Source organism: Lissotriton vulgaris, chromosome 7, assembly GCF_964263255.1.
Source record: "Lissotriton vulgaris chromosome 7, aLisVul1.2, whole genome shotgun sequence".
Taxonomy (NCBI): Eukaryota; Metazoa; Chordata; class Amphibia; order Caudata; family Salamandridae; genus Lissotriton; species Lissotriton vulgaris.
In genome coordinates this window covers 1,652,864,875-1,652,891,323 of record NC_141695.1, presented here as the reverse complement: position 1 = coordinate 1,652,891,323, position 26,449 = coordinate 1,652,864,875, and the positions used below count along the sequence as shown (strand labels likewise).

General features: G+C 46.9%; 1 protein-coding gene across 1 annotated transcript in view; it reads left to right on the top strand.

Annotated features, from left to right (window-relative positions):
• The window catches only part of CTSZ (cathepsin Z), a 54,376-nt gene that overhangs the window by 16,925 nt on the left and 11,002 nt on the right, over window positions 1-26,449 (top strand). The window contains exons 2-5 of the mRNA XM_086932640.1: window positions 12,154-12,317; window positions 13,838-14,017; window positions 17,456-17,606; window positions 18,629-18,794. Of these exons, the coding sequence (XP_086788766.1) occupies window positions 12,154-12,317; window positions 13,838-14,017; window positions 17,456-17,606; window positions 18,629-18,794 (661 nt within the window). The remainder of the gene's footprint in view (window positions 1-12,153; window positions 12,318-13,837; window positions 14,018-17,455; window positions 17,607-18,628; window positions 18,795-26,449) is intronic.

Sequence of the window (26,449 nt, the reverse complement as noted above, 5' to 3'; positions counted from 1 at the left end):
CAAGAAAGAAGGCCAACCGTAGAGGGGCTGATAGGACGTGAGAGGGGCTTGGATTTTTTTTTGTTTTTAAACCCATGGGGCCTCATTTATGAGGCCTTGCTTCACTTTTACGCCACCGGCGCGTCACTTTTTGTGACGCACCGGTGGCGTAAAAAAAGCGCCTTTTTGCACCATATTTACAAAGTGACGCATCAAGGTAGATGCGTCACTTTGTAAACCCCTGCGCCACATTACACCTGCAGCAGGTATAATGCATGCAAGGGGGGGGCGTATTGACGCAAGGAAGGGTCGTGGAAGTGACGCAGTGAAATCTATGAGATTTCACTGCGCCACTTTTAGGACGCCGTTGCGTTAAAATCTTGCGCCTGCCTCACAGCAGGCGTAAGACTGACGCAGGCCCTTTCACATGGGGCTTGCCCCATGTGAAAGGACGCATTGCTGGAGTTGCGTCACTTTTGTGAGACACTCCAGCAATGCGTCACTTTTGCGCTTACAGATAAGTCAGAAATACTGACGGATCTGTAACTCCTTGCGACATGATGCATCATACATTAAATATGACGCATCAGGAATGTCGCAAGGAGTGTGCACTGAGAAGTGACGCATCGCTGCTTTCACGCAGCGATGCGTCCTTTCTCATAAATGAGGCCCATGGATTTGTGGCTCACTCCTCTCAACATTGGTTAAAATGCGTGCTCTGCCGCTTTTGTCAACGTTGCATCCTTGACCTTGAAACAGAACTCTGCAAAGTTTAATTACATTCTCAGGCTTCATCTCTTCTCGCAGTTCAGTTCCGCTTCCTCCCCAGCTGTGTGCTCGCTCCAAGGAAGGGGGGGGCAGAGCACGCGGGGATGAGTCACCGCCCCGCCCCCTCCCAATACCCTCTTTCGCTCACTCTCCACACGTGACGATCACCACGTGAGGCCTGAGCGGGACATTCCACGTACGGCCTCCTGCCAATGACCCATGGACCGCGTGACCCGGAACCATTTCATAACTAGGTCATGTGATAAATGCACACAAAGGGGAAGTAGCAAGGGGATTGATTATCTTGGCATCAGACACGAATGTTGCAATTTCCTCGGTATATGTTTCAGGGTTAAGTATCTGTTTACTCCTAATCCCTCGCGGTATTTTATACCCCGAACCTGTGGACTCTGTGGCCCTCAGCAGCAAACACTGCCCGGAAAATAGTTCTAAAAGCTGCTGCAACCGAAGCCTTGTGCATCTGGTAACACACACACAGACTATGCTGCACACGAGGCCCCTCACACCCTGCCTTCACAGGTGTCCGCTTTAATCAGAAGCTTAGTGGTGAGATGGGTGTGACCAATGGCAAAGGGGCGCTTGGAGTAAGCGAACCGAGTGCTTCGTCCCCATTAATTTTTATTTTTTAAGTTTTATATAGCGCTAGCTTAACCCGTAGGTATCAGAGCGCTTTACATACACACAGTAAATGAAATTAGGTTTCTCCTACCCCTATATCTTTATGTACGCCTCTTCATAACGTAAATCACTCAAACAGAGGTGCAAGAAAAAAACGAGTGCATCGGACTAAAAAAGTCTGAAACAAATGGACTTCTAACACCTTGGCTACATTCTGCATCACCCCCTGTTAAAAGCACAAGAGCATGGAGGCTGTATAATGTATGTCCGAAAAGCCACCCAGCAGCCTTTCAGATCTCGTTGGAAGTCGCATTCCCACAGAAGGCACATTAAAAAAATATGCTCAAAACAATCCGATTCGCCAGCAAGGTTTTAAAGTAGCGATCCTCTCCGCGCCAAAAAGGTTTGCGGAGCTTAGTTATAAAGAGGTACTGCTGCCCAAATGTTTGTTTAGCTGGTTGCTCACCTTCTTCTTCCTTTAGGCAACCCTCTACAACTCTCTGATTTCATTTATTGTCTTAAAAAAAAGTACCATATGCAGAATCTTTTTGCCGCTATTATCAGTTTCGGTCAGATGTGCCGCTAGCCCATCTATCTTGTACATGAAATAAGGCTCTCTGTCTGTAGTTCTCACTTTCACTTGAGGTCATGGTCAACAAACCGGATACACCAGTGATGTAGGCTCTGTCTTCTTGCCTGGGGATGATGTAGAACTGCTTGCAACCATCATCTAATTCATCAATAAATCCAACTTATGTCTTGTGTTCCTGCGGCTTCAAGGATATGGTGGAAGTCTGACTTAGATTAGCCTATTCTAAAAATCCACCCCATGTCCTGTGTGCTCGCTGCCAAACTATTGCAGTTTCTAAATACGCCCCACTTGAACAAATTCTTTCTGGGCAACGTTTAGTCTCTCACAGTGATTACAAAAATTCTTCGGAAACTGTTCCCCGTCTGTTAGAATGCCATTTCGAGACTTATTGCTGTTTACAATCTAGTTACAGACCTGGGCATGGGCTTAAGCGTGACCCGGCACTATTTCCATAACGGGGTCATGTGATAAATGGACACAAAGAGGAAGTACAAGAGGATTGATTAGCTTGTCATCAGACATGAATTTTGTAATTTCCTCAGTATACATTTCAGAGAAAAGTATCTGTTTACTCCTAATCCCTCGTGGTCTCTTCTACTCTGAACTCGTGGTCTCCATGGCCCTCAGCAGCAACCACTGCCCGAAAAGTGGTTCTAAAGGCTGCTGCAACCGAAGCCTTGTGCAGCTGCTAACACACACACGAAGCCCCTTTAGAAGCTTAGTAGTGAATACCCTTGTGCTATCCGGGATCTCGATGCTACTTTGATGTGATCCACCACAGCCTTATAGAGAGGTTGTCCTTGGTCACCACTGCTGCCTTAGAAGTTCTAGGTTGGCCTAAGGGCTTCCTCTTGACCTAAACGAATACTGGCATCAAATGGGTTCTTTTCTCAGTGATTTAGTTGCTGCTCTGAGCAATGTTCGACCAGTTTCACTTCACCACCGCCGCTCTGGTCAGTAGTTACCTTTTTTCTTCTTTTTATCGGTTTCTGGAAAAGTTTAACATCTGTTTACACTCCACCACCCCTGATTAGGCCATTTAAAAAATAAAATAAGATTACTGACTAGCGGGAGGGTTTTCTGCACTCTCTAAAATGTCTTAGTACTTTTCAAGAGTGACTGCTGACTTGCTGCCTAAGTGCCCATCAGGAAAAACATATATTTGTTGGCAATAAATTGTAGCTCTTAGAAATGTGGCATCACCTATTTAACCTTCCCCTCTCACCTTCAGAGAAGGTCAAGACTCTTCATGGATTTCTTGTGTTGTCCTTTCAGACTGAGACCAATACTGTCAGTAATTCTGGGTGCTGCTGTAAACCCAAGCCATGACTACTTATGTGCCTTGTTCAACAGATCATCTGCCGCTCTCCTGCATAATATACAGCTGGTTCAGAATGTAGATTCCATAGACCTACATGAGTGACCTCTTGTCTCCAGCCAGAGGATCACTTTAGTAACTCCTGTCAAATAGTAAATTCTACTCACAGTTGCTTGTCTTGCTTTCAGGTGATGGCATCTGCTTGCAATTGCTTATGTACCTACATATCCCATCTCTTACATACAGCTAAACTCCCACTCCCTAATTTCTCCAAGATCTTTTTCTCGGCCCCACACATTGGACTCGGTCCAGAGACCAAAGAAGTTTCTTTTACCAGGCTGATTTGATCCTATATATCAGCTTACACCTAACGTAGGATCTTATACAGCTCCAGCAGGTTTTACAAGAAAAGTGAGGGCCTTGGTTTTCTCATTACAGTTCATGTTTCAGGCTATGTTAATAAGTGCTATCTAAATGCAGTAGGTAGTAGCGATAGCCTAAAAGTCATGCAAGGTAATCAGCTCAAATGTGTTATATATGAGACAGGAAAACACGAGATTCAGATGATATGCGGCCGTAGGAAACGGGGGACGTCGCACAATTTAGTAGCCTCAAATGACGTTGTTGCTGTTGGATAAGCGTTCCTCCAACCTACTTATTCAGATACACAGCGAGACGAAATAGGTTTAGCAATCCCTTCTCGTATGACTGAGATCACGTACTTGGAGTGTTACTCGACACTTCGAGGCATATTTATGAGCCCCATCTGCCGCCGGACCGCCATTTTTTGTGACGCTGCGGCGGCGCAAACTACAGAATCATATTTATGAGGTCACTTAAAGCCACTTTAAATGGCTTAATACATATGGAGTAAGGCAAGTCCGCACAAATCGCTGCATTGCCTTACTCTGGAGGCGTTCCATGCGCAATCACCCATGGATTTTGACGCTTCCCCCAGATTTACAAAACCATATAAACCTGTGACGCGCCAAAACCTTACACCTCCATAGGGGAGGCGCAATGAGGAGAAATAACTCTATTTCACCTAGTTCTTTCTTCTTCCAATGTGTGCTGCATTCTTTACCACACATTGAAAAAGCCTCCCAGGATTCTTTTTGAGTAGGAAGGGGTCCTCTTACTTCCAAAAAAACAATCCTGCAAACACAGACACCCTCGCACCACTGCACAAGGTTGCCTGCTTTGGTGCTAGGCTGCTAAAACAGCATCCGCGCAGGGGTAAGGACAGGAATGCATGTTGGAAAAATATGGTGCGTTCCTTCCCTTTCCCTGTGACATAGGGCTTCGCAGCTAGGAGACTTGCTTCACTGCCTTGCGCCAAAACCCTATAAATGAGGCCCTTAATCTACACTACGCCTAGGAGAATTTATCCCATGGTAAAAATCCAGTGTTCATTTTCCATCACTCGATCTTCGATTCAGGACCTTCTGATGGCTTCTCTGGTCATATTTTCCCATCGAGTAACAAGTTGATGAACTTGTTCTTGGCCTCCTAACTGAAGAGGAGGCAGCAGAGTGCGTGAGTTCTCGGGCCACCAGTGCTGCGTTTGCCAAGCTGCGCATACTTTGCTCCTGCGCAACACCAAGGCTTAGCAATTATACTATGTCATTCGTGTAATCAGTAACTAGCTGCGATCACCTTGACATGAGCTTGGCACTGGAGAGATCACTGGACCAGAGAGTCTTCTTCCCAGAAATGTCCAGACTTTTGGTCACCATTTTCATGCATGACTAAGAAAGCCTGTTCTTCAATGCTGTTAACCACTTACTGAAGGAGGGTGCAGTGAAAATCATCCTAGTGCTGACAAAGGTGTCCTTGTGATGTTAAGTAAAATGACTTTTTTTTTCCTACACATCACTTCAGACAACAGGTTTGGCCATTTCCAAGCATTGTAAATAACACTTTTTGTAATAATAACTCCTAAGACTGCGGTGGCCTTTCTGGGATTAGAACAATTTTACTCAAGCCTCACTCCAAATCCACAGAAAGTAATTGGCTCACTAAGTCAGCCTGCTGTGCCAGATATAACTGGCTCAGAATTTGGATTCTTCCATATTTCCTGTCCCTGTTTAAAAAGGGGTGTGGCCTCTGAACACCTCTCTGCAACGCAGCTCTCTGGCGCATACTGGAGGTACCTGGGGGGCTAGTCGGCCCCCAGGGAGACTCAGGATGGAAGAGGAATTAATTCCCCCAACCTAAAAAGCGCCACAGGACGTGTTTGCAGACCTGTCACCTTAGGCCCGCCCCCTTCATTAACCATTGTGCAAATGCGCTCCCTGGCGAGTTGAAATTTGGGGAATTAATTCCCCTTCAATATGAGGGTCCTTGAGGGCCAACTAGCCCACCAGGTACCTCCAGTATGCGCCAGGGAGCTGCGTTGCAGAGAGGTGTTCAGAAGCCACGCCCCTTTTTACACCTCTCTGCAACGCAGCTCTGTGGTGCTCACTGGAGATACCTAGTGAGCTAGTTGGACCCCAGGGACTCTCAGGATTTAACAGGACTTAATCTCTCAACTTAGAATGGCCACAGGGCGTGTTTACACAGTGGTGAAGGGAGGGGACGGGGCCTGAGGTGACGTGTGCAAACACGCCCTGTGGTGCGTTTTAAGTTGGGGAAATAATTCCTCTTCAATCCTGAGGGCCCCTGAGGGCCAACTAGCCCACCAGGTGCTTCCAGTAAGTGCCTCTGCGCTGCGTTGCGTTGCAGAGAGGTGGTCCAGGTTGTGCCCCTTTTCACACCTCTCTGCAACGCAGCTCTGTGGTGTTTACTGCAGGTACCTAGTTGGACCCTAGGGACTCTCAGGATTCAAGGGGACTTATCCCCCAAATTAAAACGGCCACAGGGCGTGTTTGCACACGTCACTTCAGGCCCCCTACCTCCCTTCACCAGTGTTGAAACACACCCTGTGGCGAGTTTTAAGAGGTAGTTTTAATCCCCTGCATTATTATGTACTAGGGTCTTACAGAGGAGGCCATGGTAATCACAGGGGTACCCCAAAGCATAGTGTTCCCTAGTGCATGTAGGTGTTTTCACTGTATTCGATTTGTCTTTTAGCATAGCACTGGCTCTAGGACTGGTTAGTCAGTCAGTTACCACCAGTACCCATCTGAAAAAGTTGAGGGTACAGGATGATTTTGCAACAAGGCCTCTTTCTGCTCCTCTGTTTGTTCTTTCTGCACGTCTTCCTTCTTCCTGCACTCTTCTTCATCTTTGAGGACTTCTGTTGCTTCTTTCTGCATTTCTTTTTCTTCTTTCTGTGCGTTTTTTCTTCTTTCTTCACATGTCCTACCTCTTTAGGCATAGTTAGAAACTAGCATTAAAAAAAATTGGAAGTTCACTTAAAAAAACCATAGGTTTCAGGTACGTTACAGTCAGAAATTAGCATTTAAAAAAACCTTTGAAATTCACTGAAAAAACCATAGGTATCAGGCACATTATAGTTAGAAATTAGCATTTAAAAAACCTTAGAAATTCACAGAAAAGAACCATAGGTTTCAGGGGCGTTATAGTTAGTTGGACATTTTACTCGTACAAAACCATAGAAATTCCCCTGTTATAGTTAGTTCAGCTAACTAAAACTCGCCCGCCCGCAATGCACTGCTGATGACGTCACATATTACATCACGCATGACATGGCCAGCGACTTCACTCATGACATCACTGATGACATCTCAAATGACATCACTGATGACATCATCCTTGTGATAGAGTGGCAGACCTCCTCTCAGCCTAATATAACCTTTGATACACACACTCAAAAATAGAAACTAACATTTTCAAAACAATGGACATACCAATACCACTTACAACACACCTATTCAGAAAATTCAAAGATCTACACACTCATTCACCAACAGTCCTATAATAATAATAATAGACACTTGTAAAGCGCGACAGCTACCTCAAACAGAGGTGTCCCGGCGCTAAGCGATCAGCAGTGTGCGAATGGAGAACCAAGAAGCAACTACCACAGTCACTCATACATGTACTCACTCATCATATGTACTCATACACCTATACATCATGTTACACACCGACACTCATCCATAGTTACTCGCACACATAGTCACACGTGCAAAGTATCAAACATCCATTTACATGCATATACAGTTATACACACACCACCACACTTACTTCTACAGAAACTTACACATACTTACTCTCTTAAGCAATCATTTATAGAAACACATACTAATTTATACAGGAACTCTTCCAATCTCACTCATACTCACTTATATACACCAATACTCATATATACTAGTTTAAAACCTATGTAGCTACTCATAAATACACAATTGAGACAGTCATTCACTCACCAACACACACTCATCCACCCACACAGTCCTGCACACATGCTGTCTTCAACACATACAAACAGTGAGTCACTCATTCATGCATGCATCTATGCACTATGTAATACCCCCAACCGAACCATACAGACACTCATACTGTTACTCAAAAAAACAACTAATAACCTATATAGACACTCATGTAGCTACTCACCAACTCATGCAGCCACTTATACACAAAGTGAGTCATTGATACAGATATTTACATATTTAAAAATTATTCACTAAGATATACTTAATCAGTCAGTTGTACAATCAATATTACAAAAAAATCATCCATTTAGACACTTATACACCTATTTATTCTTCCATCGAACTTGAGATATACATATATAAAACATTTCATTTTCAGAAAAACACACATTCACTGGATGATGTCATCAGTGATTTTATCAGTGATATCATCAGTGAAGTCACTGACCATGTCATCAGTGATGTAATATGTGATGTCATCAGCAGTGCATTCCGGGCGCACGAGTTATAGTTAGTTGAACTAACTATAACATGGAATTTTTATGGTTTTGTACGAGTGAAATGTCCAACTAACTATAACGCCCCTGAAACCTATGGTTTTTTTCAGTGAATATATATATATGTATATATAACCAGGTTACTGCTTACCCAAGGGATACTAGTTTATGAGGGTGACGTTTGATGGAGAGTCAGAGGAGGGTTCTTCTTAGGTATGGTGTCTTGATTGCTCACCATCCAATAAAAAAAACCCTGTCCCTAGGACGTTAATAATTGGTATCTTTTATCGCAATAGAGAGGCCAAATGTCAGTTTCTACTATTGCACCACCAGACTTTACCAATTTAAATCTTACGGTGTAATCATACGTATCGTCCAAACTTGTTAAAAAGACTGGCGAGGTTCCTTGTGAAATTTCAAAAAGACAGTCAGGGCGAACACACAATCATTGGTCGTCATTAGACTACCAATGATGATAAAAAGACTACCAATGATGATAAAAAGGGCTTTATCTGGTGAGTACCTGCCAGTAACCCAGAGGGTGGTGCGCCCGTGAGGGGTCATTTTGCTCTCCACAAATTTTTTTTTTGCACGGTTGACTGTTGATGTGCTGCGCAATTTGAGGGTGCAGACATCAGTTGTGTGTTCGCCCTGACTGTCTTTTGGAAATTTTACAAGGAACCTCACCAGTCTTTTTAATCAGTTTGGACGATATGTATGATTACACCGTAAGATTTAAATTGGTAAAGTCGGGTGGTGCAATAGTAGAAACTGACATTTGGCCTCTCTATTGCGATAAAAGATACCAAATATTAACGTCCTAGGGACAGTTTTTTTTTTTAATTGGATGGTTTTTGAGTGGAGGGAAACCCTGTTATTCCCTTTATTTCCCTCTTGGCTCCTTTTTGGAATAGATTGATTGCTCAACAACCAATTAGAAACTTGGGGTCACATGCATCAAGCATTTTTTGCATTTGCAAACGGGTCGATGCTTTTTAGATGTATCAAACCCTATTTTGCGTTTCGGTAACCTGTTACCGAATCACAAAATGGGATTGCGATTCGCTTTTAGGAGGGGGTATGCTTAGGGCGTCCCTTCCTAATACCAAATCACATCGATATGCATGAATGTTTTGTGACCGAAATGTGGTCGCAAAACATTCACATTTTACCACCTACTTCAAGTAGATGGTAGCCCATTCACAAATGAAAAGGGGTCCCCAAGGGACCCCTCCCTCTTTGTGAATGTTTGTAAATGCATTTTTTAAGAGCAGGCAGTGGTCCCACGGACCACTGCCGGCTCTTAAAAAAATGAAAGGAAAACTCTTCATTTTTTTCTTTTTGTACAGCACCCACTTTACTTTAAGGAAAACTGACTGCTTTACAAAAACAAGCATTGAAAATGTAACCGGTCTTGGTTAAGTTAAAGCCATTTGCTTTGCAAATGGTATTGTATAGAAAAGCAAATGGCTTTAACTTAAGGAAAGGCGAGACCTATTGCATTTTTAATGCTTGTTCTTTTTTCGCTCACTGGAAGTACATGAAAGCATAGACATTGACAATTAAGCATTGGCAAACAAAATAGTTCTCACCTTTATCTATAGGCTATGCCATTGATTTTCAGCAATGGTATGCATAGTGGGGAAATATTACCCCAAAAAAAAGCCTGTGATGTGGCTACCTGTTATTTTGTAGGCCCTCATACAACACATGCGCACCTGCAAACTAATGCTTGCGCTTTTCGTGCTTTTTAGTTACAAATCTGAGTTGAATATGTAACTAAAAAGAAAACAAAACATGCAAAAGTGTTTATATTTTAGTCAGCCGGTAAAGTGAGGAACAGAAGCAAATGGTTGGAGCAGAAGTAACAGGGAGGGGGAGGATGGAAAAAACACAGACGCAACACAGGAGAGATGGAGAGAGGCGAAAGAAACACAGGTGAAGGTAGATGAGATAGGCGAAAGCAGCATGAGGAAGGACAGGAAGACCAGAGAAGCAACACAAGGATTGGAGGAAAGCAACACAGAGCGTACAGGTGGAGGGATGGAACAACAAGGAACTAGATGGAAAGTCCATAGGCAGGGTACCCTTAATAAAAAAATGTTGACTGCTTTCGGAGGGCCGGCCCCGGTACTGCAGCTCTTCACTGTGCCGGCACGGCTGCTCCCTCCTGGATGTGAACAGAAACAGTCCCCCAACAGGCCCACACGTGGTGATTCGGAGCAAACGCACCTGGAGCAAGAAGGTCTCTCGCATCTCTCCGGGTAGGCGACAGCTGCTCATCAGGTTGCTGGGATGCCTTGCACTTCCTGGAATCCCTCGGTGGCCAAGTGACGTGTCGGCGTTGGTGCCAATTCCAGCGCGGCTCCTCCTGGACGCTCACCTTCGTGTGCCAATCCCTGCACGGCCCTGCTGTGATGTCGGTGGACTCCAGGCCGCAGCGGTGAGTGCAGTAGCAATTTTTTTTTGGCAAAAGGGATCGGGCTGACTCCCGGGCCGCAGCGGTGAAGCCAGCAAGCAGTATTGACGGCTCCCGGGCCGCAGTGGTGCAACTGACAGCAAGTATTCACAGCTCCCGGGCCCCAGCGGTGAAACCTGCAATGAACAGAGGCTGCACCAGGGTGTGAAAAGGACATGTTGGTGCCGCGCAGATACGCACGGAAGGCAGACAAGCCCATCCAAGTGGGCCGTCTCAAAAAGAGAAAAGTATACGTCACAAAAAGCTCTTTGCAACACACACTGATCCCCGCACTGCAGCTGATCTCTTGTCTTTATGGGGCCATGTGTTTTGAACACATGGCCCAATAAAGATAAGAAAGCTTTCACGACGCACGAAAGGCAGACAAGCCCGTCCAAGTAGGCCGTCTCAAAAAGAGAAAAGTATACATCAGAAAAAGCTCTTTTCAAATGGCTGGCCACTGTTTAGCATAAACTGTGACACCAGCCAATGGAAAAGAGGGGCGGGGCTTAAAGCCCTTCACAGAAGTTGCTCTAAATCATTAAATCTCGCCGAGCGAGCTGCGTATGTGCGCAGCCACGCTAGCCGAGACCTAAAAAAAAGACTGCTTTATTTAAAAGCAATCACGGACACTGTGCTCTGCTGAACCCAGCAGGCCACCATCCCTGTGATTTTTGCAATTCGTATGGGGTTGCAAATTGCAGCATACCTCATTAATATTCATGAGGTACGTCATTTGTGATCCCCTAGGAACACACTTTCATTCATGCTGTTTTCCAACTTCTTAATTGCGAATCGCAAGGATTCACAATTAGGTAATTGGAAAACAGTTTTTTCATGCACCTGGCCTTTGGTGCTTGGTAATAAACCCATTTTCCAAGCGCACCATCTCCTGAAGTCTATGGTTACACATTTTCTACCAAAATTAAAGGTCATTTGGAGACCTCACCGTGATGGATGCACAGTAATGCACTGGTTACTTAGTTCCCCAGCAGGACATGCAGCAAGAAGAGTCAGATGTTGAGCACTGCGGAATAGGTTGCCCGAGCTGAAGTGAGAGGAGAGAAAAAGCAGACAGACAATGTAAAAGAGGTGGCTGGTCAGGAGATTCTTGGCACAGAATTAGCTGAGCACAAGAGAAGCAGGTTGGTTTCCAAATTAATTGGTTGAAAATAGGGAATGAGTCTGCTGTTGTACATTTAAATTAGGGAGAAGGCCATGACTGAAAAATGTATGTGTAACCATATGTGGGACTGGTTTCCCTCTAGATGGGAAGCAATTCCTTTGGGATGCAATTTACAGCCCCAGGTGTGAATACAAGAGCCAGTATGTTGGAAAGTAATCTTAAACGCGTAACTGTGTGTGACTCCAAAAGGTTCTGAGGCTGGCAGAGATACTCCACACTTGTTTTCTAGGTTATGGAACAGTGTAACTATATACTCTGACTTCCCATGCGTTGAACTTACAAGACTGATTTGCCCCACTGAGAGAGCGTGTTTGCTTTTTAACTTGCAATAACAGACTGACAGAATTAACATGTGTGATGTTTTGTTTCACTGCAGGACTTATCCACGGCCTCACGAGTATCTGGCCATCTCCGAACTTCCCAAAAGCTGGGACTGGCGTAATATCAATGGAACGAACTACGTCAGCACTACCAGAAATCAGCACATCCCCCAGTACTGCGGATCTTGTTGGGCTCACGGCAGCACCAGTGCTATGGCAGGTATTGAAGTGGCGGTAATTCTTATTGGGACACTTCTCTATGGATGTCACGTATTTTTCGGATGTCACGTATTTTTCGTTTGTGACTGTCCTCTTCATACACTCGCCACAACAGTGACCCTTCCAAGGGCTGACCTCTTTCAGCAAGTGGGCAGTTTCTGTCCCTTTCATTCAGTCACTACCCTAGACCTGAGGAGGGGTCATTGTTTATACCTGTAGTGATCAATGAACTGCTACTTACTCCTATTCAGCTCTCCTAGAGGTGTCTGGTGGCCATGATGGTCACACTAGAGACGAATAAGAATAAAATGGACTGTCCACAGTAGACTAGTCTTCACACCTACAAGAATGGCTGGTACCCACAGAATCAACAACTTTCCTATTGCCAATAAAGTGTGATGGCTCATAAACCTTATGGTCACTTCACTCCTCTTAGGCGACCACGGTAGGCTGTGTCAGCCAATACGGAGACAATTGTCGAGCCTGCCCAGACTAGTTCCATGCCGTAAATGGAGGTAAATAAGTCTCTCAGAGATGTTGCATCACATCAGTGGAACTTATCTTGGCAAGACATCTTCTCACACTTCATAAAATAATTGGTCCAAATGGCACATCATCTTAGCTCATCAGTGCATATAGGACCATCTCTGCAGGAACAGCACAGCTTCATGCATGGGTGTGTGCGACTTCAGGTAACACCTTTATGGAAGTAGTGCAAAATAAACTGCATTATCAGTGCATCACTCGTTCACTAGGGAAGAGAACCCTGTATGAACAAGTCTAGTACAAGTAGACATGCGTTTCGGTAGTTCATACCGAAGGCACCTGTGCAAATTGACATATATTGGGCCTCTATAGAAACTGGTTATACACAGGCAACAGAATGATAACTAATCACCAACGTTTGCTTATTTTCAGTTCTGATTCCCAGGATCAAGCGCTTCATAAATTTGAAATTTCTATTCATTTTACATTGTCTGCCTTAGGCCAATGGAAAATATTTGCAAAGTTACTGATGGAATGGTGAATGGCTCGAGTGCTAAAAAGCACCCAGGCCTTCTTTCATTTCAAAGCAGTGCATTTTTCTTGAATTACCGCTTCAAGGTTAGTTTTGCCAACACAATTACTGTGCAATGGAAATGTACACAAATTTGGAAAAAATAGCCTGCTAAGGTGCAGTAAAAAATATATGTTCTTTCATCTCCACTTAAAGAGGTTCCCTCCTGCTGCCTGTTTTTCTTGGTATTCCGATTCTGAATACACACCCTAAAATATGCTTTGGGTAAATTCATTTTAACTGAAGCACACTCACTTAATTTCCCATTGAAAATGCACTTCCAACAAGTTTTGCTAAGATTTTCTAGAGAACTGAAGGTTAAGGGGCGGCTGGTTTCAGGGTTGGTTCCTTCTTAATTATAGGGAAATACTAGTTTAGTACTACTATTGCTACTTATTTTTGGGGTCTCACTTTTTGCAGTATTGCTCAATTGAAATATTGTACCTGTTCACTGAATATCGCAGATCGCATCAACATCAAGCGGAAGGGAGCCTGGCCCTCATCCTACCTGTCGGTCCAACACATCATCGACTGCGGTAATTCTGGCACCTGTGAGGGGGGAGACCACGTAGGCGTCTGGGAGTATGCACACGATCACGGGATCCCTGATGAGACTTGCAACAACTACCAAGCCAAGGATCAGAGTAAGAGACAAAATCCTCCTTTCAGGACCCTGGTGTGATTGATTGAGTGAGAGAATGCTGCGGAGAGGAGGTAAAAAGGTAAACCATGCATATCGCAGGATTCCTTTTGCATCTCCATTATATTCTGCATCTGACCAGTGGTGTCAGTTTCCATTTGGTGAGCTTTGTGTGTATGAGTCTCCAGAGGTTAGTACTATAGTCCCAATAAACCTTCTAGGGTAAAACATTGTACTTCTTAAAACCTTCACACCTTCCTACTTGTCTGTAGCACTGGATTTGCCCTTCTGCCATGTTCTTATTGGCTGGTGTAGCTGCCTTTACCAAACATAGTACACAGAGCAACGTGTTGGGAAAAAGAAAAAAGGCCCTAGAACTGCTGGGTAAGTTCACTCGAACCAGAAGGCCCATTTGGGGAGTGGTCCAAAAGGTCCCCCTCAGGCAATACAATATATACAAATATGTTTGTGGCAGAGTTTTCCTATCAAACGATCAGTTTGCGAATCCTGGACCCTACAAGCGTTGGCAGCCCGCAGTGCTGGGAGGCGAGGCCCTGCGGCTAACCGCAATACACATGCTGAAGGTTGGGCCCAGAGGGACTTGGCCACCTGGGATTGGTTGGATGTGAGATTAAACTCAGTGGCCAAGCCCCGCTGCACATTGTTGAAGAAATCTGTACAAAGGGGGGTGCAGGGCTAGCCTTGGGCCAGGCCCTGCTGCCGACCCCCGCTGCCCACAGTAAAGGGCCTTGAGCCGTGGGGATTGGCTGTCCGCAGTGGAATAAACACAGGTCTGCATGAGGGCCAAGCCCTCCAGCCAACTTCCACTGTTGAAGGTGAAGGGGTTAGTCAGTCACAGTGTTAGACACGGTGCGGCCATGCACAGCAAGAGTTAGCCGTCTGCAGGGCGTTGGACACAGGGCCTGGCTGCGTGTGTGCAGTGGGGGTTGACTGCATGGAGAGTTGTGGGAAGGGAACTTTTGGATGCAAAATATAATCAAAATTCACTGGAAAAAAAAAACAGGAGGTTAAAGTGACTTATGGTTGGCTTGGTATAGCACCTTAAAATGTTTAAAATACCTCCGAAATTCACCTAAACACCACAGCTAAAGTTAAGTTATGATTACAAATTAGAACTGGAAACCAAGAAATTCGCAAGTCATGGTTAGGATCACAATTCGTAACTTGCACATCAGCCAAGCAAAAGCAAATCGTAACTCACAAAAGAAATGCAATGCTTATGACCTCACAATAGTTTCACCAATAAATGACATAGAAGAGCCAAATATTAAACAACATAATTAAACCAATAAATGGCAGTACATTCATAGTCAAAATGTTAAGTCTAATGTGATACGTAGACTTTTTTGCAAATAACGTACATTTGTAATTGCATCTGTTCCAATATGAGTGAGGTCACATTCGATGGGCGAGTTATGGTTTGCTTGGCTGGTGTGAGAGCTCTAGATTGTGCTCCTAACCACAGCTTGTGAATTTCAGTGGTTTTTCGGCTTTAATTCATAATCCTAACTTAAATAGTGTAGATCTTTAAATGGGCAGGTACTGTCCAGTACTGAATACTTGCAGTTCTTAAATTGGAAATGTAGAGTACCTGCACTTCACAGCACTGCTGCAATACATTTAATGGGAGAGTACTGGCACTTCTCAGGATAAAACTGGTACTATAAATAGTGAGTACCGGCAATTCTATATTTCTATTTAAAGCTGCATGTATGTATATATACATACATATTTGCCACCAACAGGAAATTATACGCCGCACTCCAGGAGTTTGAATTCGTCAATATCTATACTTTATTTCACCATCACCAATGCTTTTCGACCATCAAGGTCTTTCTCACCGTGATCAAGACCTTGATGGTCGAAACTCGTTGGTGATGGTGAAATAAAGTATAGATATTGATGAATTCAAACACCTGGAGTGCAGCGTATAGTTTCCTGTTGGTAGCAAATTGTTGCAGGGCTTAGCTACGCCCTGAACGCTAGCACCGGACGGGTTGCGCGCTGGAATGGAGCCAATTGGTGGTGGTAGATGTAGATATATATATATATATATATATATATATATATATATATATATACACACACATATAACAGCACACAATTGCCATCTACAGCACTAAAACAAAAATCGCATTGAACGAAAACAAATGAATCCATTTAAGGGCAAAAACAGAGACGGGAACACCAAAATAATTAATAATTACTTTGAGAATAATCCACACGTAATTATTAGCCCCAAACAAAAACACAGTTGGAATCCTTAGAGCTTCTTTAGAAATTTGAGATCACCTCAGTCTCAGTGAAAACTAATAGACATTTCACTAATCTACTGCACTGTGAACAATGGAATTCGATTTTGTATCACGTGTGCAACCATCAAATAGAAGCCCCACTCCAGTGATAATCCGAGTGCCCTATTCCAACATGGACGAATTCACTGGACACCGCTCCAGTGCCATATTTCCACATACTGTGAGTCTTATATTTTCTGCCACTTATCTATTATAGATAAAGAATCATGTTATACTGTTTATTAATTTCTGTTTTATGATGCTTACATTGTGAATTTTTAATTTTAATTCTGTGTTATGTGAATGAATTGTCTACTGTTTTAATTATTAAATAAAAAACTATGTCTTTTAGTCAGCTGTAGCCAATTACTTATTATCTTTTACCATTAGGGTATTTTAAATATTAATTGCCTAGGTTGTTATTTTTCAATTATATTTCCCCATACTACCTCCCAACGCCACAATATCCCCTCGTGCCCACCCATTAACTGTGCTGCGAGAGACAACAGCACAACTATCATCTCCTCTTAGATAAATCACTTTTCCCTCCTCCCGGATGGGATTGTTGATGCATTGCTTCGAAACATCTTTTTGGGAGTCACTGTTTTGCTTTACAACGATGAGCAATTTTCAAACTACTTTGTAGATTTGCCCAGGAACAGTGTTTAATTTGTAAAACAAAAAAAATAGGCGCCTGGTAGCTAGTCTGGAGACCTCTGCAGCTTGCATCACCGTTTGCCACTGCCAGCGTTACTAGTGACAGTAACTACATAACTACTCACCAACACACTACTAGAAGCGTGACAATTCAGCCTATTCCAGGCCCCAACGCGATAAAAATGAGCTTGGGCAGCATGTATTAGTTGTTTTAAATGCATACTGAATTAATAAACAATTGCTGTTCTGTTCACCGCTAAATTATACAAACAGCGCCACCATGTGGCAACTGTCATAAGTGCCAGTGTTGGCAATTAAGTGCCTGTGCAGAGAACCAGAAACCACTGGCTCAAATTAAGCACTGCCCAGGACTAGTAATATGAACTTACCAAAAGGATGCAGAGTGACAGTCCCCTCTGGAGAGGGACCCTACACAGCCCTTGTGACTAATGTTACCTATTCTCTTGCAGAGTGTAACCAGTTCAACCAGTGTGGAACCTGCGTCACATTTGGACAATGCCACTGGATCAACAACTTCACGCTGTGGAAGGTGGGCGATTTTGGCAGTGTTAGCGGCAGAGAAAAGATGATGGCAGAGATTTATGCAAACGGTCCAATCAGGTTAGTAGGCTGAATCACAGATCCTCAAACCGGCAAAGCAGCTAGCTTCAGTTTTATACAAGACGTTTGATCTTGAGGTCAAGCTCTTTGTGACTATTTGAACGTTGAATCTCGCCCAGCTCAATCACCGGGTAGGCAAGGGATCCTGCGATACTTGACAGTAAACAAATGTGAAACTCATACTTAGGTTTAATAATATTTTTTGAGGTTTGGGAAATGATATGTAATAATGGGAGGTTAAGAATATGTAAGATTCACTGTTTACCAAAGTTAATGTTTCTACGTTTAGGAAATACTGTAGAGGACGTTTTTAATCTTAATGCTCAGAAGTGTAATGTTACATCAGAATTTGTAAGCATAAGCAACCAAGACAAGTGAACTCCAAGTGATATGTGCATGTGAATAAGGGGTTCAAAATTAGTCATGAAAGGGAAAATAAACACTGCATAAAGTTCCTGATAGGCCTGTGGATGAACTAGCTAGTTAAGATATCGCCCATTCTGGCCAAGAACTACAGCCCAGATTTACATAGAGTTTGCGCCAGGTTTGTGTTACCTTTTCGATGATGCTACAGCATCTGCTGGAAGTTACAAGTCAATGCAAATCAAGATTTGCAATGGTTTGTAACCCAAAGTAATGCAACTCGGCAAAATGAGCTGCCTTGCGTTACTTTGTGTTAAAGGGACATTCCATGGGTGCTCCCATGCAACCACCCACAGGTTTTGACACAAGTCCCTGGTGTGTTTATAGGCAGTATGAAAGTCAGCCATTTTTATCCAGTATTAGGCAGTAGCCATGGTTTCAGAAAGCTTCTTTCTTGCTGTGCCTATCCTAGCATGGGTATCTGAGTTGTCCAAACTAAACTGTGGTACGTTGCGAAAGTGCAGTGTGCCATTCTCTGCAAGACTAGGGGGATGTTACAATGACACAGTAAAAATGACATTGTATGCAAGTTGTTACATAGGCAATGCATTATAGTTTCACTTTGTAATAGCCCCCTTTCTCCCCTTGCCTGTTTCAAGCTGTGGCATAATGGCGACTTCAAAGCTAGATGCCTACACCGGAGGGGTGTACGCTGAATATGACACAGAAGCCTTCGTGAATCATATCGTATCCGTGGCTGGCTGGAGTGTTGACGAAAATGGGACAGAATACTGGATTGTCCGCAACTCGTGGGGTGAGCCTTGGGTAAGTGATATCAAAACAAGACCTCGATTGAATCTAAACATTCAGTGTATGTGTGCTCACCATTGACCTCATTTATAATTCAGGCCTCAATGGGACAAAAGTAGGACATCACCATTCTGGTCAAAATAAAGATTCATTACAAATCATAAAATTAACGTAGGAAACCCGATTATGAAACAAAAGCTTGTTCGTTTTTCAAGATATTTTATACATGTGTATTTTGTATTGCAACTCCTCTGCAAAAAGACATTGTATATCGTAATATTTGGTGGATTTCTCTAGAAGCGGTACTCGAAATGGAAATATAGAGGTGCAGGTGCTCCTTATCTCAAAGTACTTACTTGCGTCTGATAAGTGCCTGTATTCTCTCACTAAAACCACTGCTGATGCTGTCCCTTCCAAATTAAAGAAGTACAGGTACTTAATACCTAAAATACCTTCCCATTTACAGCACAGTCTACAAGTTCCGCAGAGTGCTCAACTTCCTATTGCTTTAGTCAAGCCATCCACATTTTAAACCTACATCTTTTTAGGTCTCACCTAGCGATGTAGCGCTATGCGTTGCTCGCCTAGGCGAGATATATTGTTGCCGACTTGCTTTGCGATGCAGGACAGGTGCACGCGTACAGCAAGTCCTGGACAGGAGTTGTGCACGCGTATAGTGCGAGCAGGAGTTGTAATAACGCTGAATGCTGTGCGCGTGCACATCGACTGTCTGTGCTGAAGCTTAACAGACAGGAGATGTGCATGCGTACGCTCACGTCTTTATCACAACTCGTGCTCTTACCATACGCTTGCACATGTCCTGTCCAGGAGCGGCGTCCAGCATGCCTCCCGTTCAACCCCACTCACCGTCTCTTGTGGGGACTCTGTGCTGCTCCCAGGCTGGTCTCCTCAATAGCAGGGGGGGACTCGCCTCCTCACCTGGTCATGGCGCAGCAACATGTGGGGCTCCGTCTTGCTCACAAGAGCCCCGCCTGAAATCTTTCTCCGGCCGCACAATGCAGCATTCACAAAGGCGGGGTGGGCTCCCGCCAGACTTCCCTCTGCGGGGTGGGCTCCCGCCGGACTTCCCCCTGCGGGGTGGGCTACCGCCTCGCTTCCCAAACACACAGGGCTCCCTCAGCTCACGGGAGCCCCGGACGCTTTCGGCCGCGCGCTCCATGCCCCAAGCAACTGACATCGTCGCAAGCCTTAAGCAGTTTTGCTTTCTTAATGCGCACGCACGCTCAGCTCGGGATGTCCTCAGTTGGGAAGAGCTTTCCCTGTGCGGCTGGCACTTTTTTTTTTTATCTAGCATGGCTCTAAAAGTGATTTCGTTTGCAGGCTTGCTCTGTATCCTTCCTTTCACTCAGTCACTCATGCACTCCATCACTCCCCCTATTAGGCGCTCACTCACTCTAGACCTACCCTACTAGGGCAGAGATCAAGTAAGCATTGCACACCCTCCTCTTACAACAAAACTCCAGTGTTCTAGCAGTTCAAGTCTTATCCACTAGTCGTGACTGCCAGCACATATCTTAATGCCAACTACACGATCAGTTCCTACATCCGGTACATGGTGTGATCAAGACCACGTGCCAGCACAGTCAACGTCACAGTCACAATCACGTACTTGAACATACACTTCCCAATCCCTCTTCACAATGGACCGTATTCAACAAGGTGAGATAAACTGCTCTTCTTCCAGGGGACACGCGCGCACGCGCCTCCTGTTCCGGTGTATCTGTGGGGTAATTGTCCGGTAACGAAGACAACAACTTTAATTTTTTTTTTTTTTTTAAATATATTTTTATTGCAGGAATCAGTAAATCGTTACATAATCGACCAGCATTATAGCACAAGCAAAATCAATGAGACACAACCCTCCGTCCCCCCGCCGTAAGTTTCTTACACAGCCATTCAGCCCACAACCCTGGGGTCGGGCGGCGAAATTCAATGGGGGCTCAGAAGGATGTCGAAGCTGGTCCGGATGATCCACTGTCCGTCATCTGCTTTTCCAAACAAGCCTATAAACCCTAAAAGAAAAATCCCACCCTCAAAACACTACGAACCAAAGAAAACCCTACCCAACCCCGCCATCAGCGCACGGTAACAACCGCAACAGGATCTGCCAAGGGACCCATGGGGAAAGCAACAGTTCTGAAAAGTGCAATCGTTTATCGGGACATGGGGCGAGCTGCTTCCTCATCCTCAGTCGCTGGGGGCGCAATAATCCCTGAGGGCCTGCACTAACGTCTCCCACTCCAGCGCTGCCTCCTGCGCCTTCTCATTATGCTGCTTCCAAGCTAGCTGGTATCTCAGCGTGCTCTCCCCCGCCGCCCACTTCAAAAGTTCGCTGTGCCACCGGCTTCCTGTCGGACCAACTCGTGCCTTCCAGTTCCTGGTCACCTCTCGTTTAGCCAGGAGTAGCCCTAAATCGATGAACTTGCTGATATTTTATTCTTGGGGGTATGAGGGAACCAATGTAGGAGTCCCACCGCCGCGTCAAACGATAAGGATCTCCCCGTCACCTCCTCCAGGGTCTTCCCCACTTCTACCCAATAGGATGACAATCCCGGGCAGGCCCACATCATGTGGAGAAGGTCCGCCTCCTGGGCCGGGCACCTGGGGCAGTCCGCCGAGTTCGTAGCGAAATATCGCCTGATTTTCACCGGGGTCAGATATGCTCTATGGAGCACGTAATAGTGGACCAGTTGAAAGCGGGCGTGGCGTGTGCCCTTCCAGGCTCGCCGCACCAGCTGGGACCAGGTTGTCTCCGGGATCTCCTTGCCAATGTCCTCCTCCCAACGGTGTCTCAGAATAGTGAGGGGGGCCAGCCCCTCATTGATCAGTCTGCCGTAAAGGCAAGTGACCGCCTTCACCGTGCCCGCAGACATCATCACGTATTGGCACACCGGAGATAAAGTGGGTTCCTCCTGCCCGCGTCTCAAGTGCGCCTGGATCGCCCGGACAAGGGCCGAGTGCAGCAGAAAGTCGCCGCGGGGGATCTCGAAGCGATCAATGAGCTCCTGAAAGGGCAAGAGCGTCCCGTCCTCGTACAGGTCCCCTACAAGTTGTAAGCCGGCGTCCTCCCAGTTCGCCAACCGTGACCAATCGCCACCATGGGGCAAAGCCGTCAGCATCCCCAGAGGTATTTCGGGCGCATACGGTGTTCTCAGGTGGCCCCGGGCGTGAGCTCGGTTCCAACACAGGCGAACGGTCCGCTCCTCCATCGACAAGTCCTGCAAGACCAAACGTTGTCGCAGCGCTATGAAGGAGAGAACATGCCTGGCCATACCCGTTCCCCTTCTGTCTTCCGGGCCCCGGAATTCCCGGGCGATCTCCTGGGTGAAGGTCTGGAGCTGCGCCGCTAAATAATACTTTTCAAAGTCCGGCACCGCAAGCCCACCTTCATCCTTCGGCCTCATCAGGGTCTGGAGGGCCACCCGCCGGCGGCCCGAGCCCCAGAGGAATCAGACTATCATAGATCGTAATAGTCGAAACGTAGCCGGTGGGACCCAGATCGGTAGTGTCCGGAAATAATACAACAACCGGGGAAGCGCCACCATTTTAAGCAAAGCGATCCGTCCTGCTACCGAGAGCGGTAGCGTGGCCCAGAAGTCCATACAGCCTCGAAGTGCTCGAGTGCCGCGGGCAATGTTCCCATCCAGGATGTCAGATGGCTCATGATAGACGTACACCCCCAGGTACTTAAAGCAGTCGGGTTCCCATCTAATCTCCCTACTTAAAGTAGGGGTAGGGGTGCCCCTGCGAACCGGGAAAAGACAGGTCTTAGTCCAATTCACCCGGAGGCCCGAGACCTCCCCAAATTCTGTGAGCGCCGCCGCAGCTCGATGCAGGGCGGCGAGCGGGTCCTCTAGGAAGAGCAGCAGGTCGTCTGCATACAGCGAAATGTAGTGCGGGCCCGAGGGAGTCCATAGGCCCGTATAATGGGCTCCCGACCGGAGATGCAGCGCGAGGGGCTCCACCGCCAGCGCGAAGAGAAGTGGGGATAACGAACATCCCTGCCTCGTGCCCCGTTCCACCGGATATCGTGAGGAAATCAGCGGTCCCGCCCGTACTCTGGCCGATGCCGAGGCATACAGGACCGTGGTCCACCTGATGAAGCCCTCACCGAGGCCGAACCTCCGTAGCACAGTGCAAAGGTAGTCCCATTCCAGGCTATCAAAAGCCTTCTCTAGGTCTACCGATAAGACAACCGGGCACGGGGCGTCCACAAGCGGCTCCCCTAGCAAGCGGAACAACCTGCGAATGTTCATGGTCGTGTTACGCCTGGGGATAAAGCCAGCTTGGTCCTCATGCACCAGGGAGCTCATGTGTCCCAGCAGCCTCGAGGCCAAGATGCTGCTCAGTATTTTATAGTCAACCGTCAGCATTGATAAGGGACGGTAAGACCCCGGGTCGGATGAGTCCCTTCCGGGCTTGAGGAGTGGAACCACCAACGCCTCGCACATCGAGCCCGGGAGTCGCCCGAGCCTCTTCGCCTCTCTGTATACTATCAATAACCTAGGGGCTAGGAGGTCAGCATAAGCTGCGTAGAACTCCACAGGAAGGCCGTCCAGGCCCGGGGTCTTATTCCTCGCCATCTTTTTTTTTTTTTTTTTTTAAACCTTTATTGTGCTTCAAGTCAGAACAAATACGGGCCTACAACCTTCCGGCCGGCCACGATAACATTTATGCATCAATGCGACTTTACGGCGACACAGTAATATCTTTCGTTATAGGCAAGCATTAAATGGGTTACACTGTAATTATCACATTACCATGTCTCAGGATCAGTGAAGGTTAATTTTAAGGTTTTCATCGCAACAATTAAGGTCAGGTCGTACTACTCCGCGCTGATACAAACAAGAAGAGAAAACTAGGTCCATGTAGGTGGGACTCGACAGCAAACACCCGGATCAATCAGTGCTGCCCGCAACATGCAAGTTCCAGCCAGAGGACGGTCACACAGTATGCACACCCCAAGGAGGACGCAACATCCCAACCAACACCGCGCCACCACCCATCCCCCAGTCTGCCTAACACGGCCTTAGGAAAGAAAAAATTATATAAGAACAAAAGGCACCATAGAAAATAACACCAACTAAAATGTACCCCCCCACCCTACACACATGCAGAGGCTACGGCCTGCCCCCACCCCCTAGCAGAGTGTTTCATCTCCCCAAAAAACCCGAAATGTAGTAAGAGAAGAGAAATTGAGAAGAAGAAAGAAAAGGGAAAAGGAAGAGAAAAAGAGACACAATTCACATAAGTCCAGGGAGAGAAAGAAGAGTATACTACCCAACTACTCCCAGGAAAAGGAAAGGGAAAAGCGGGGAGGAGCCCACCCAACAATCAAACTCCCGGTCTCCCTCACCGCCATTGTATCCTGCGCCATGTACAACACAATGTCAGAAACTGCAAACCCGGTGGACCCGAATCAATAACACCCAGTACCTCAACACAGCACAAGTCCTCCCCCCAGCATATGAAGTGGACATCAGGAGAGATCGACAGCGACATATAGCAAAAAACAGGACATTAAAGACTACTCAGCCAATATTGCAAAATGTGTGTCAGTCCAGGCCTCCGCCAGCCGATCCAACCAAAGCGACAACGGGCATACCATCACCCCTGTCCGGACCGGCAGAAGTGTTCCAGGCCTGTCCATTGCTGCGAGTCACCTTCAACCAGGACAAAGAAGCAAGATGGCCGCTCACGAAGAAAGGGAACAATGAAGACGCATCGTGCCGCAGGGTCCCAATCACAGTAGTAACGTGCCACAGAAGCTCCAGTGAGAAATGCAGCTAGGGTAACATTTGGCAAGGAAAGCGAGGAGCTGGGTCCCGATAGATAGCACGTAGGCAAAATCATAGTCTCCAAAGTGAAGGGCGTCTCCGCAACTGTATCCTCGTCGATGTGCAGACACGTTACAATGTAACCATGAGAACGCCACACCACCGTCCCTTCGCTCGGCAACATTGTTTCCCCTCCAGGAGAAAGCAGGGGCGGCGGAAGATACTCCAGCCGGGACTGTCCCGTAGTAGTCATCGCCTCATCGAGTCTCCGGGCCAGCGCCCGGGCAGTGCTCCGCATCTCCACTTTCAACGCCACTAGGGCGGCCAGGACATCACCACGGGTCGGGTCACTCAGGTGCAAACACCGGTCCTCACTATCCCGCTGCTCCCTCGGTACTGTCAATGGCACAGGGGCATATGGGCACGCAGGCACAATGTACGCAGGGGCAGCCCGCGTCTCGACAGGAAGAACAGGCGCCATGTTCACCTCCACTGCAGGCAATTAGTGGCGAGACGGGGGTGTCCAAGTGAGCCAAGGAAGCAAGGATGTAGCCACCGGGGGAGCTCCGAGCACAAGCAGCACAGGGAGAGGCACTCCACGTTAACTGTGAGAACCGGCCGTCCACTGCGGGAAGACGCACCAAAATGGAGTCCGCCCGTTCCTCGTCAGAGTGGCAGAGGAGAGCTAATCTCGGGAGCCTCCAGCATCGTTCATGACACCGTCAGCGCGAGGGGGAGTCCGACCCGGATGAAGAGGTCCAACTCCGGTCACGCGGTCAGCGCTTTACACCCCCGTGGGCATCAGCGGTACCCCAGCTCGTCTTCCCGTCCACGTCCCTCGGCGTCCAGCGGCGGCCAGCAACACAGGGACCAGGGGAAGCGCCGGAAGTCGGAGAAAACACCGAGTCTGCTGCCAAACCCGCCGATAAAGGTATCGGGAGAACGCCAGTCACTTCAGCGCCGGTATCCCACGGTGTTAGAGCGGCGCAGGTCAGGAGAAGTGAGCAGGATTGTTGAAAGAAGCCAGGCGGTTCACGGAGCCGGGAGCTCAAGCGTCTGTCCCGTCCGCCATCTTGGCTCCTCCCCTCGCCATCTTTTTAATGGCGCTACGGATCTCTCCCAGTTCTATGTCGGACCCCAGGGCTTTCGCCACGTCCTGCTCCACTGTTCGGAGCTCCAGAGGCCGTAGATAATTATCAAGCCGGACAGGGTCTCGGGCAGAGCGACTGCGGTACAAACGTTCGTAATATTGCCGGTAGCAGCCCAGAATCTCAGGCTGAGTGTACACCTCGGTTCCGTCTGCCTTGCGCATGGATGTCGTCAATGAGGACTGACGCGTAGGGTTGGCTAGCCATGCCAGCAACGCGCTCGACCTATCCCCCTCTGCAATGGACCGAACCGTATAGGCCTTGTAGTCAAAACAGCGAAGCCGTTCGACCTCCGCCGCCACCGCCTCCTTCGCCTCCACCGTGCGTACCTGCAATTCAGGGCGCCCTGGGCGGCGAAGTTCCAGCTCGCGGAGTTTCCGGTCCGCTGCATCTAGGTCGGCGAGGATAATTCGCCTCATGCCGACCTTTTTAGAAATACAGTATCCCCTCACCACCACCTTAAAAGCGTCCCACTCTAACGCTCTCGAGCTCGCGGTGCCGCCGTTGGACGCAAAGTACTCTGAGACCTTATCACCTAGGTCCGCCCTGAAAACACTGTCCTCGAGGATCTCGGGCCGTAATTTCCAGGTGGGCACCGCAGGCGCCCCGGGAAACCAACGAAGGTCCAGCAGGAGGGGGTTGTGGTCCGATATGGTCCTGGTCAAATATTCAGACCGGACCGCTGCCGAAACCAGTTCGGGCGAGCCAAGAAATCCGTCCAGTC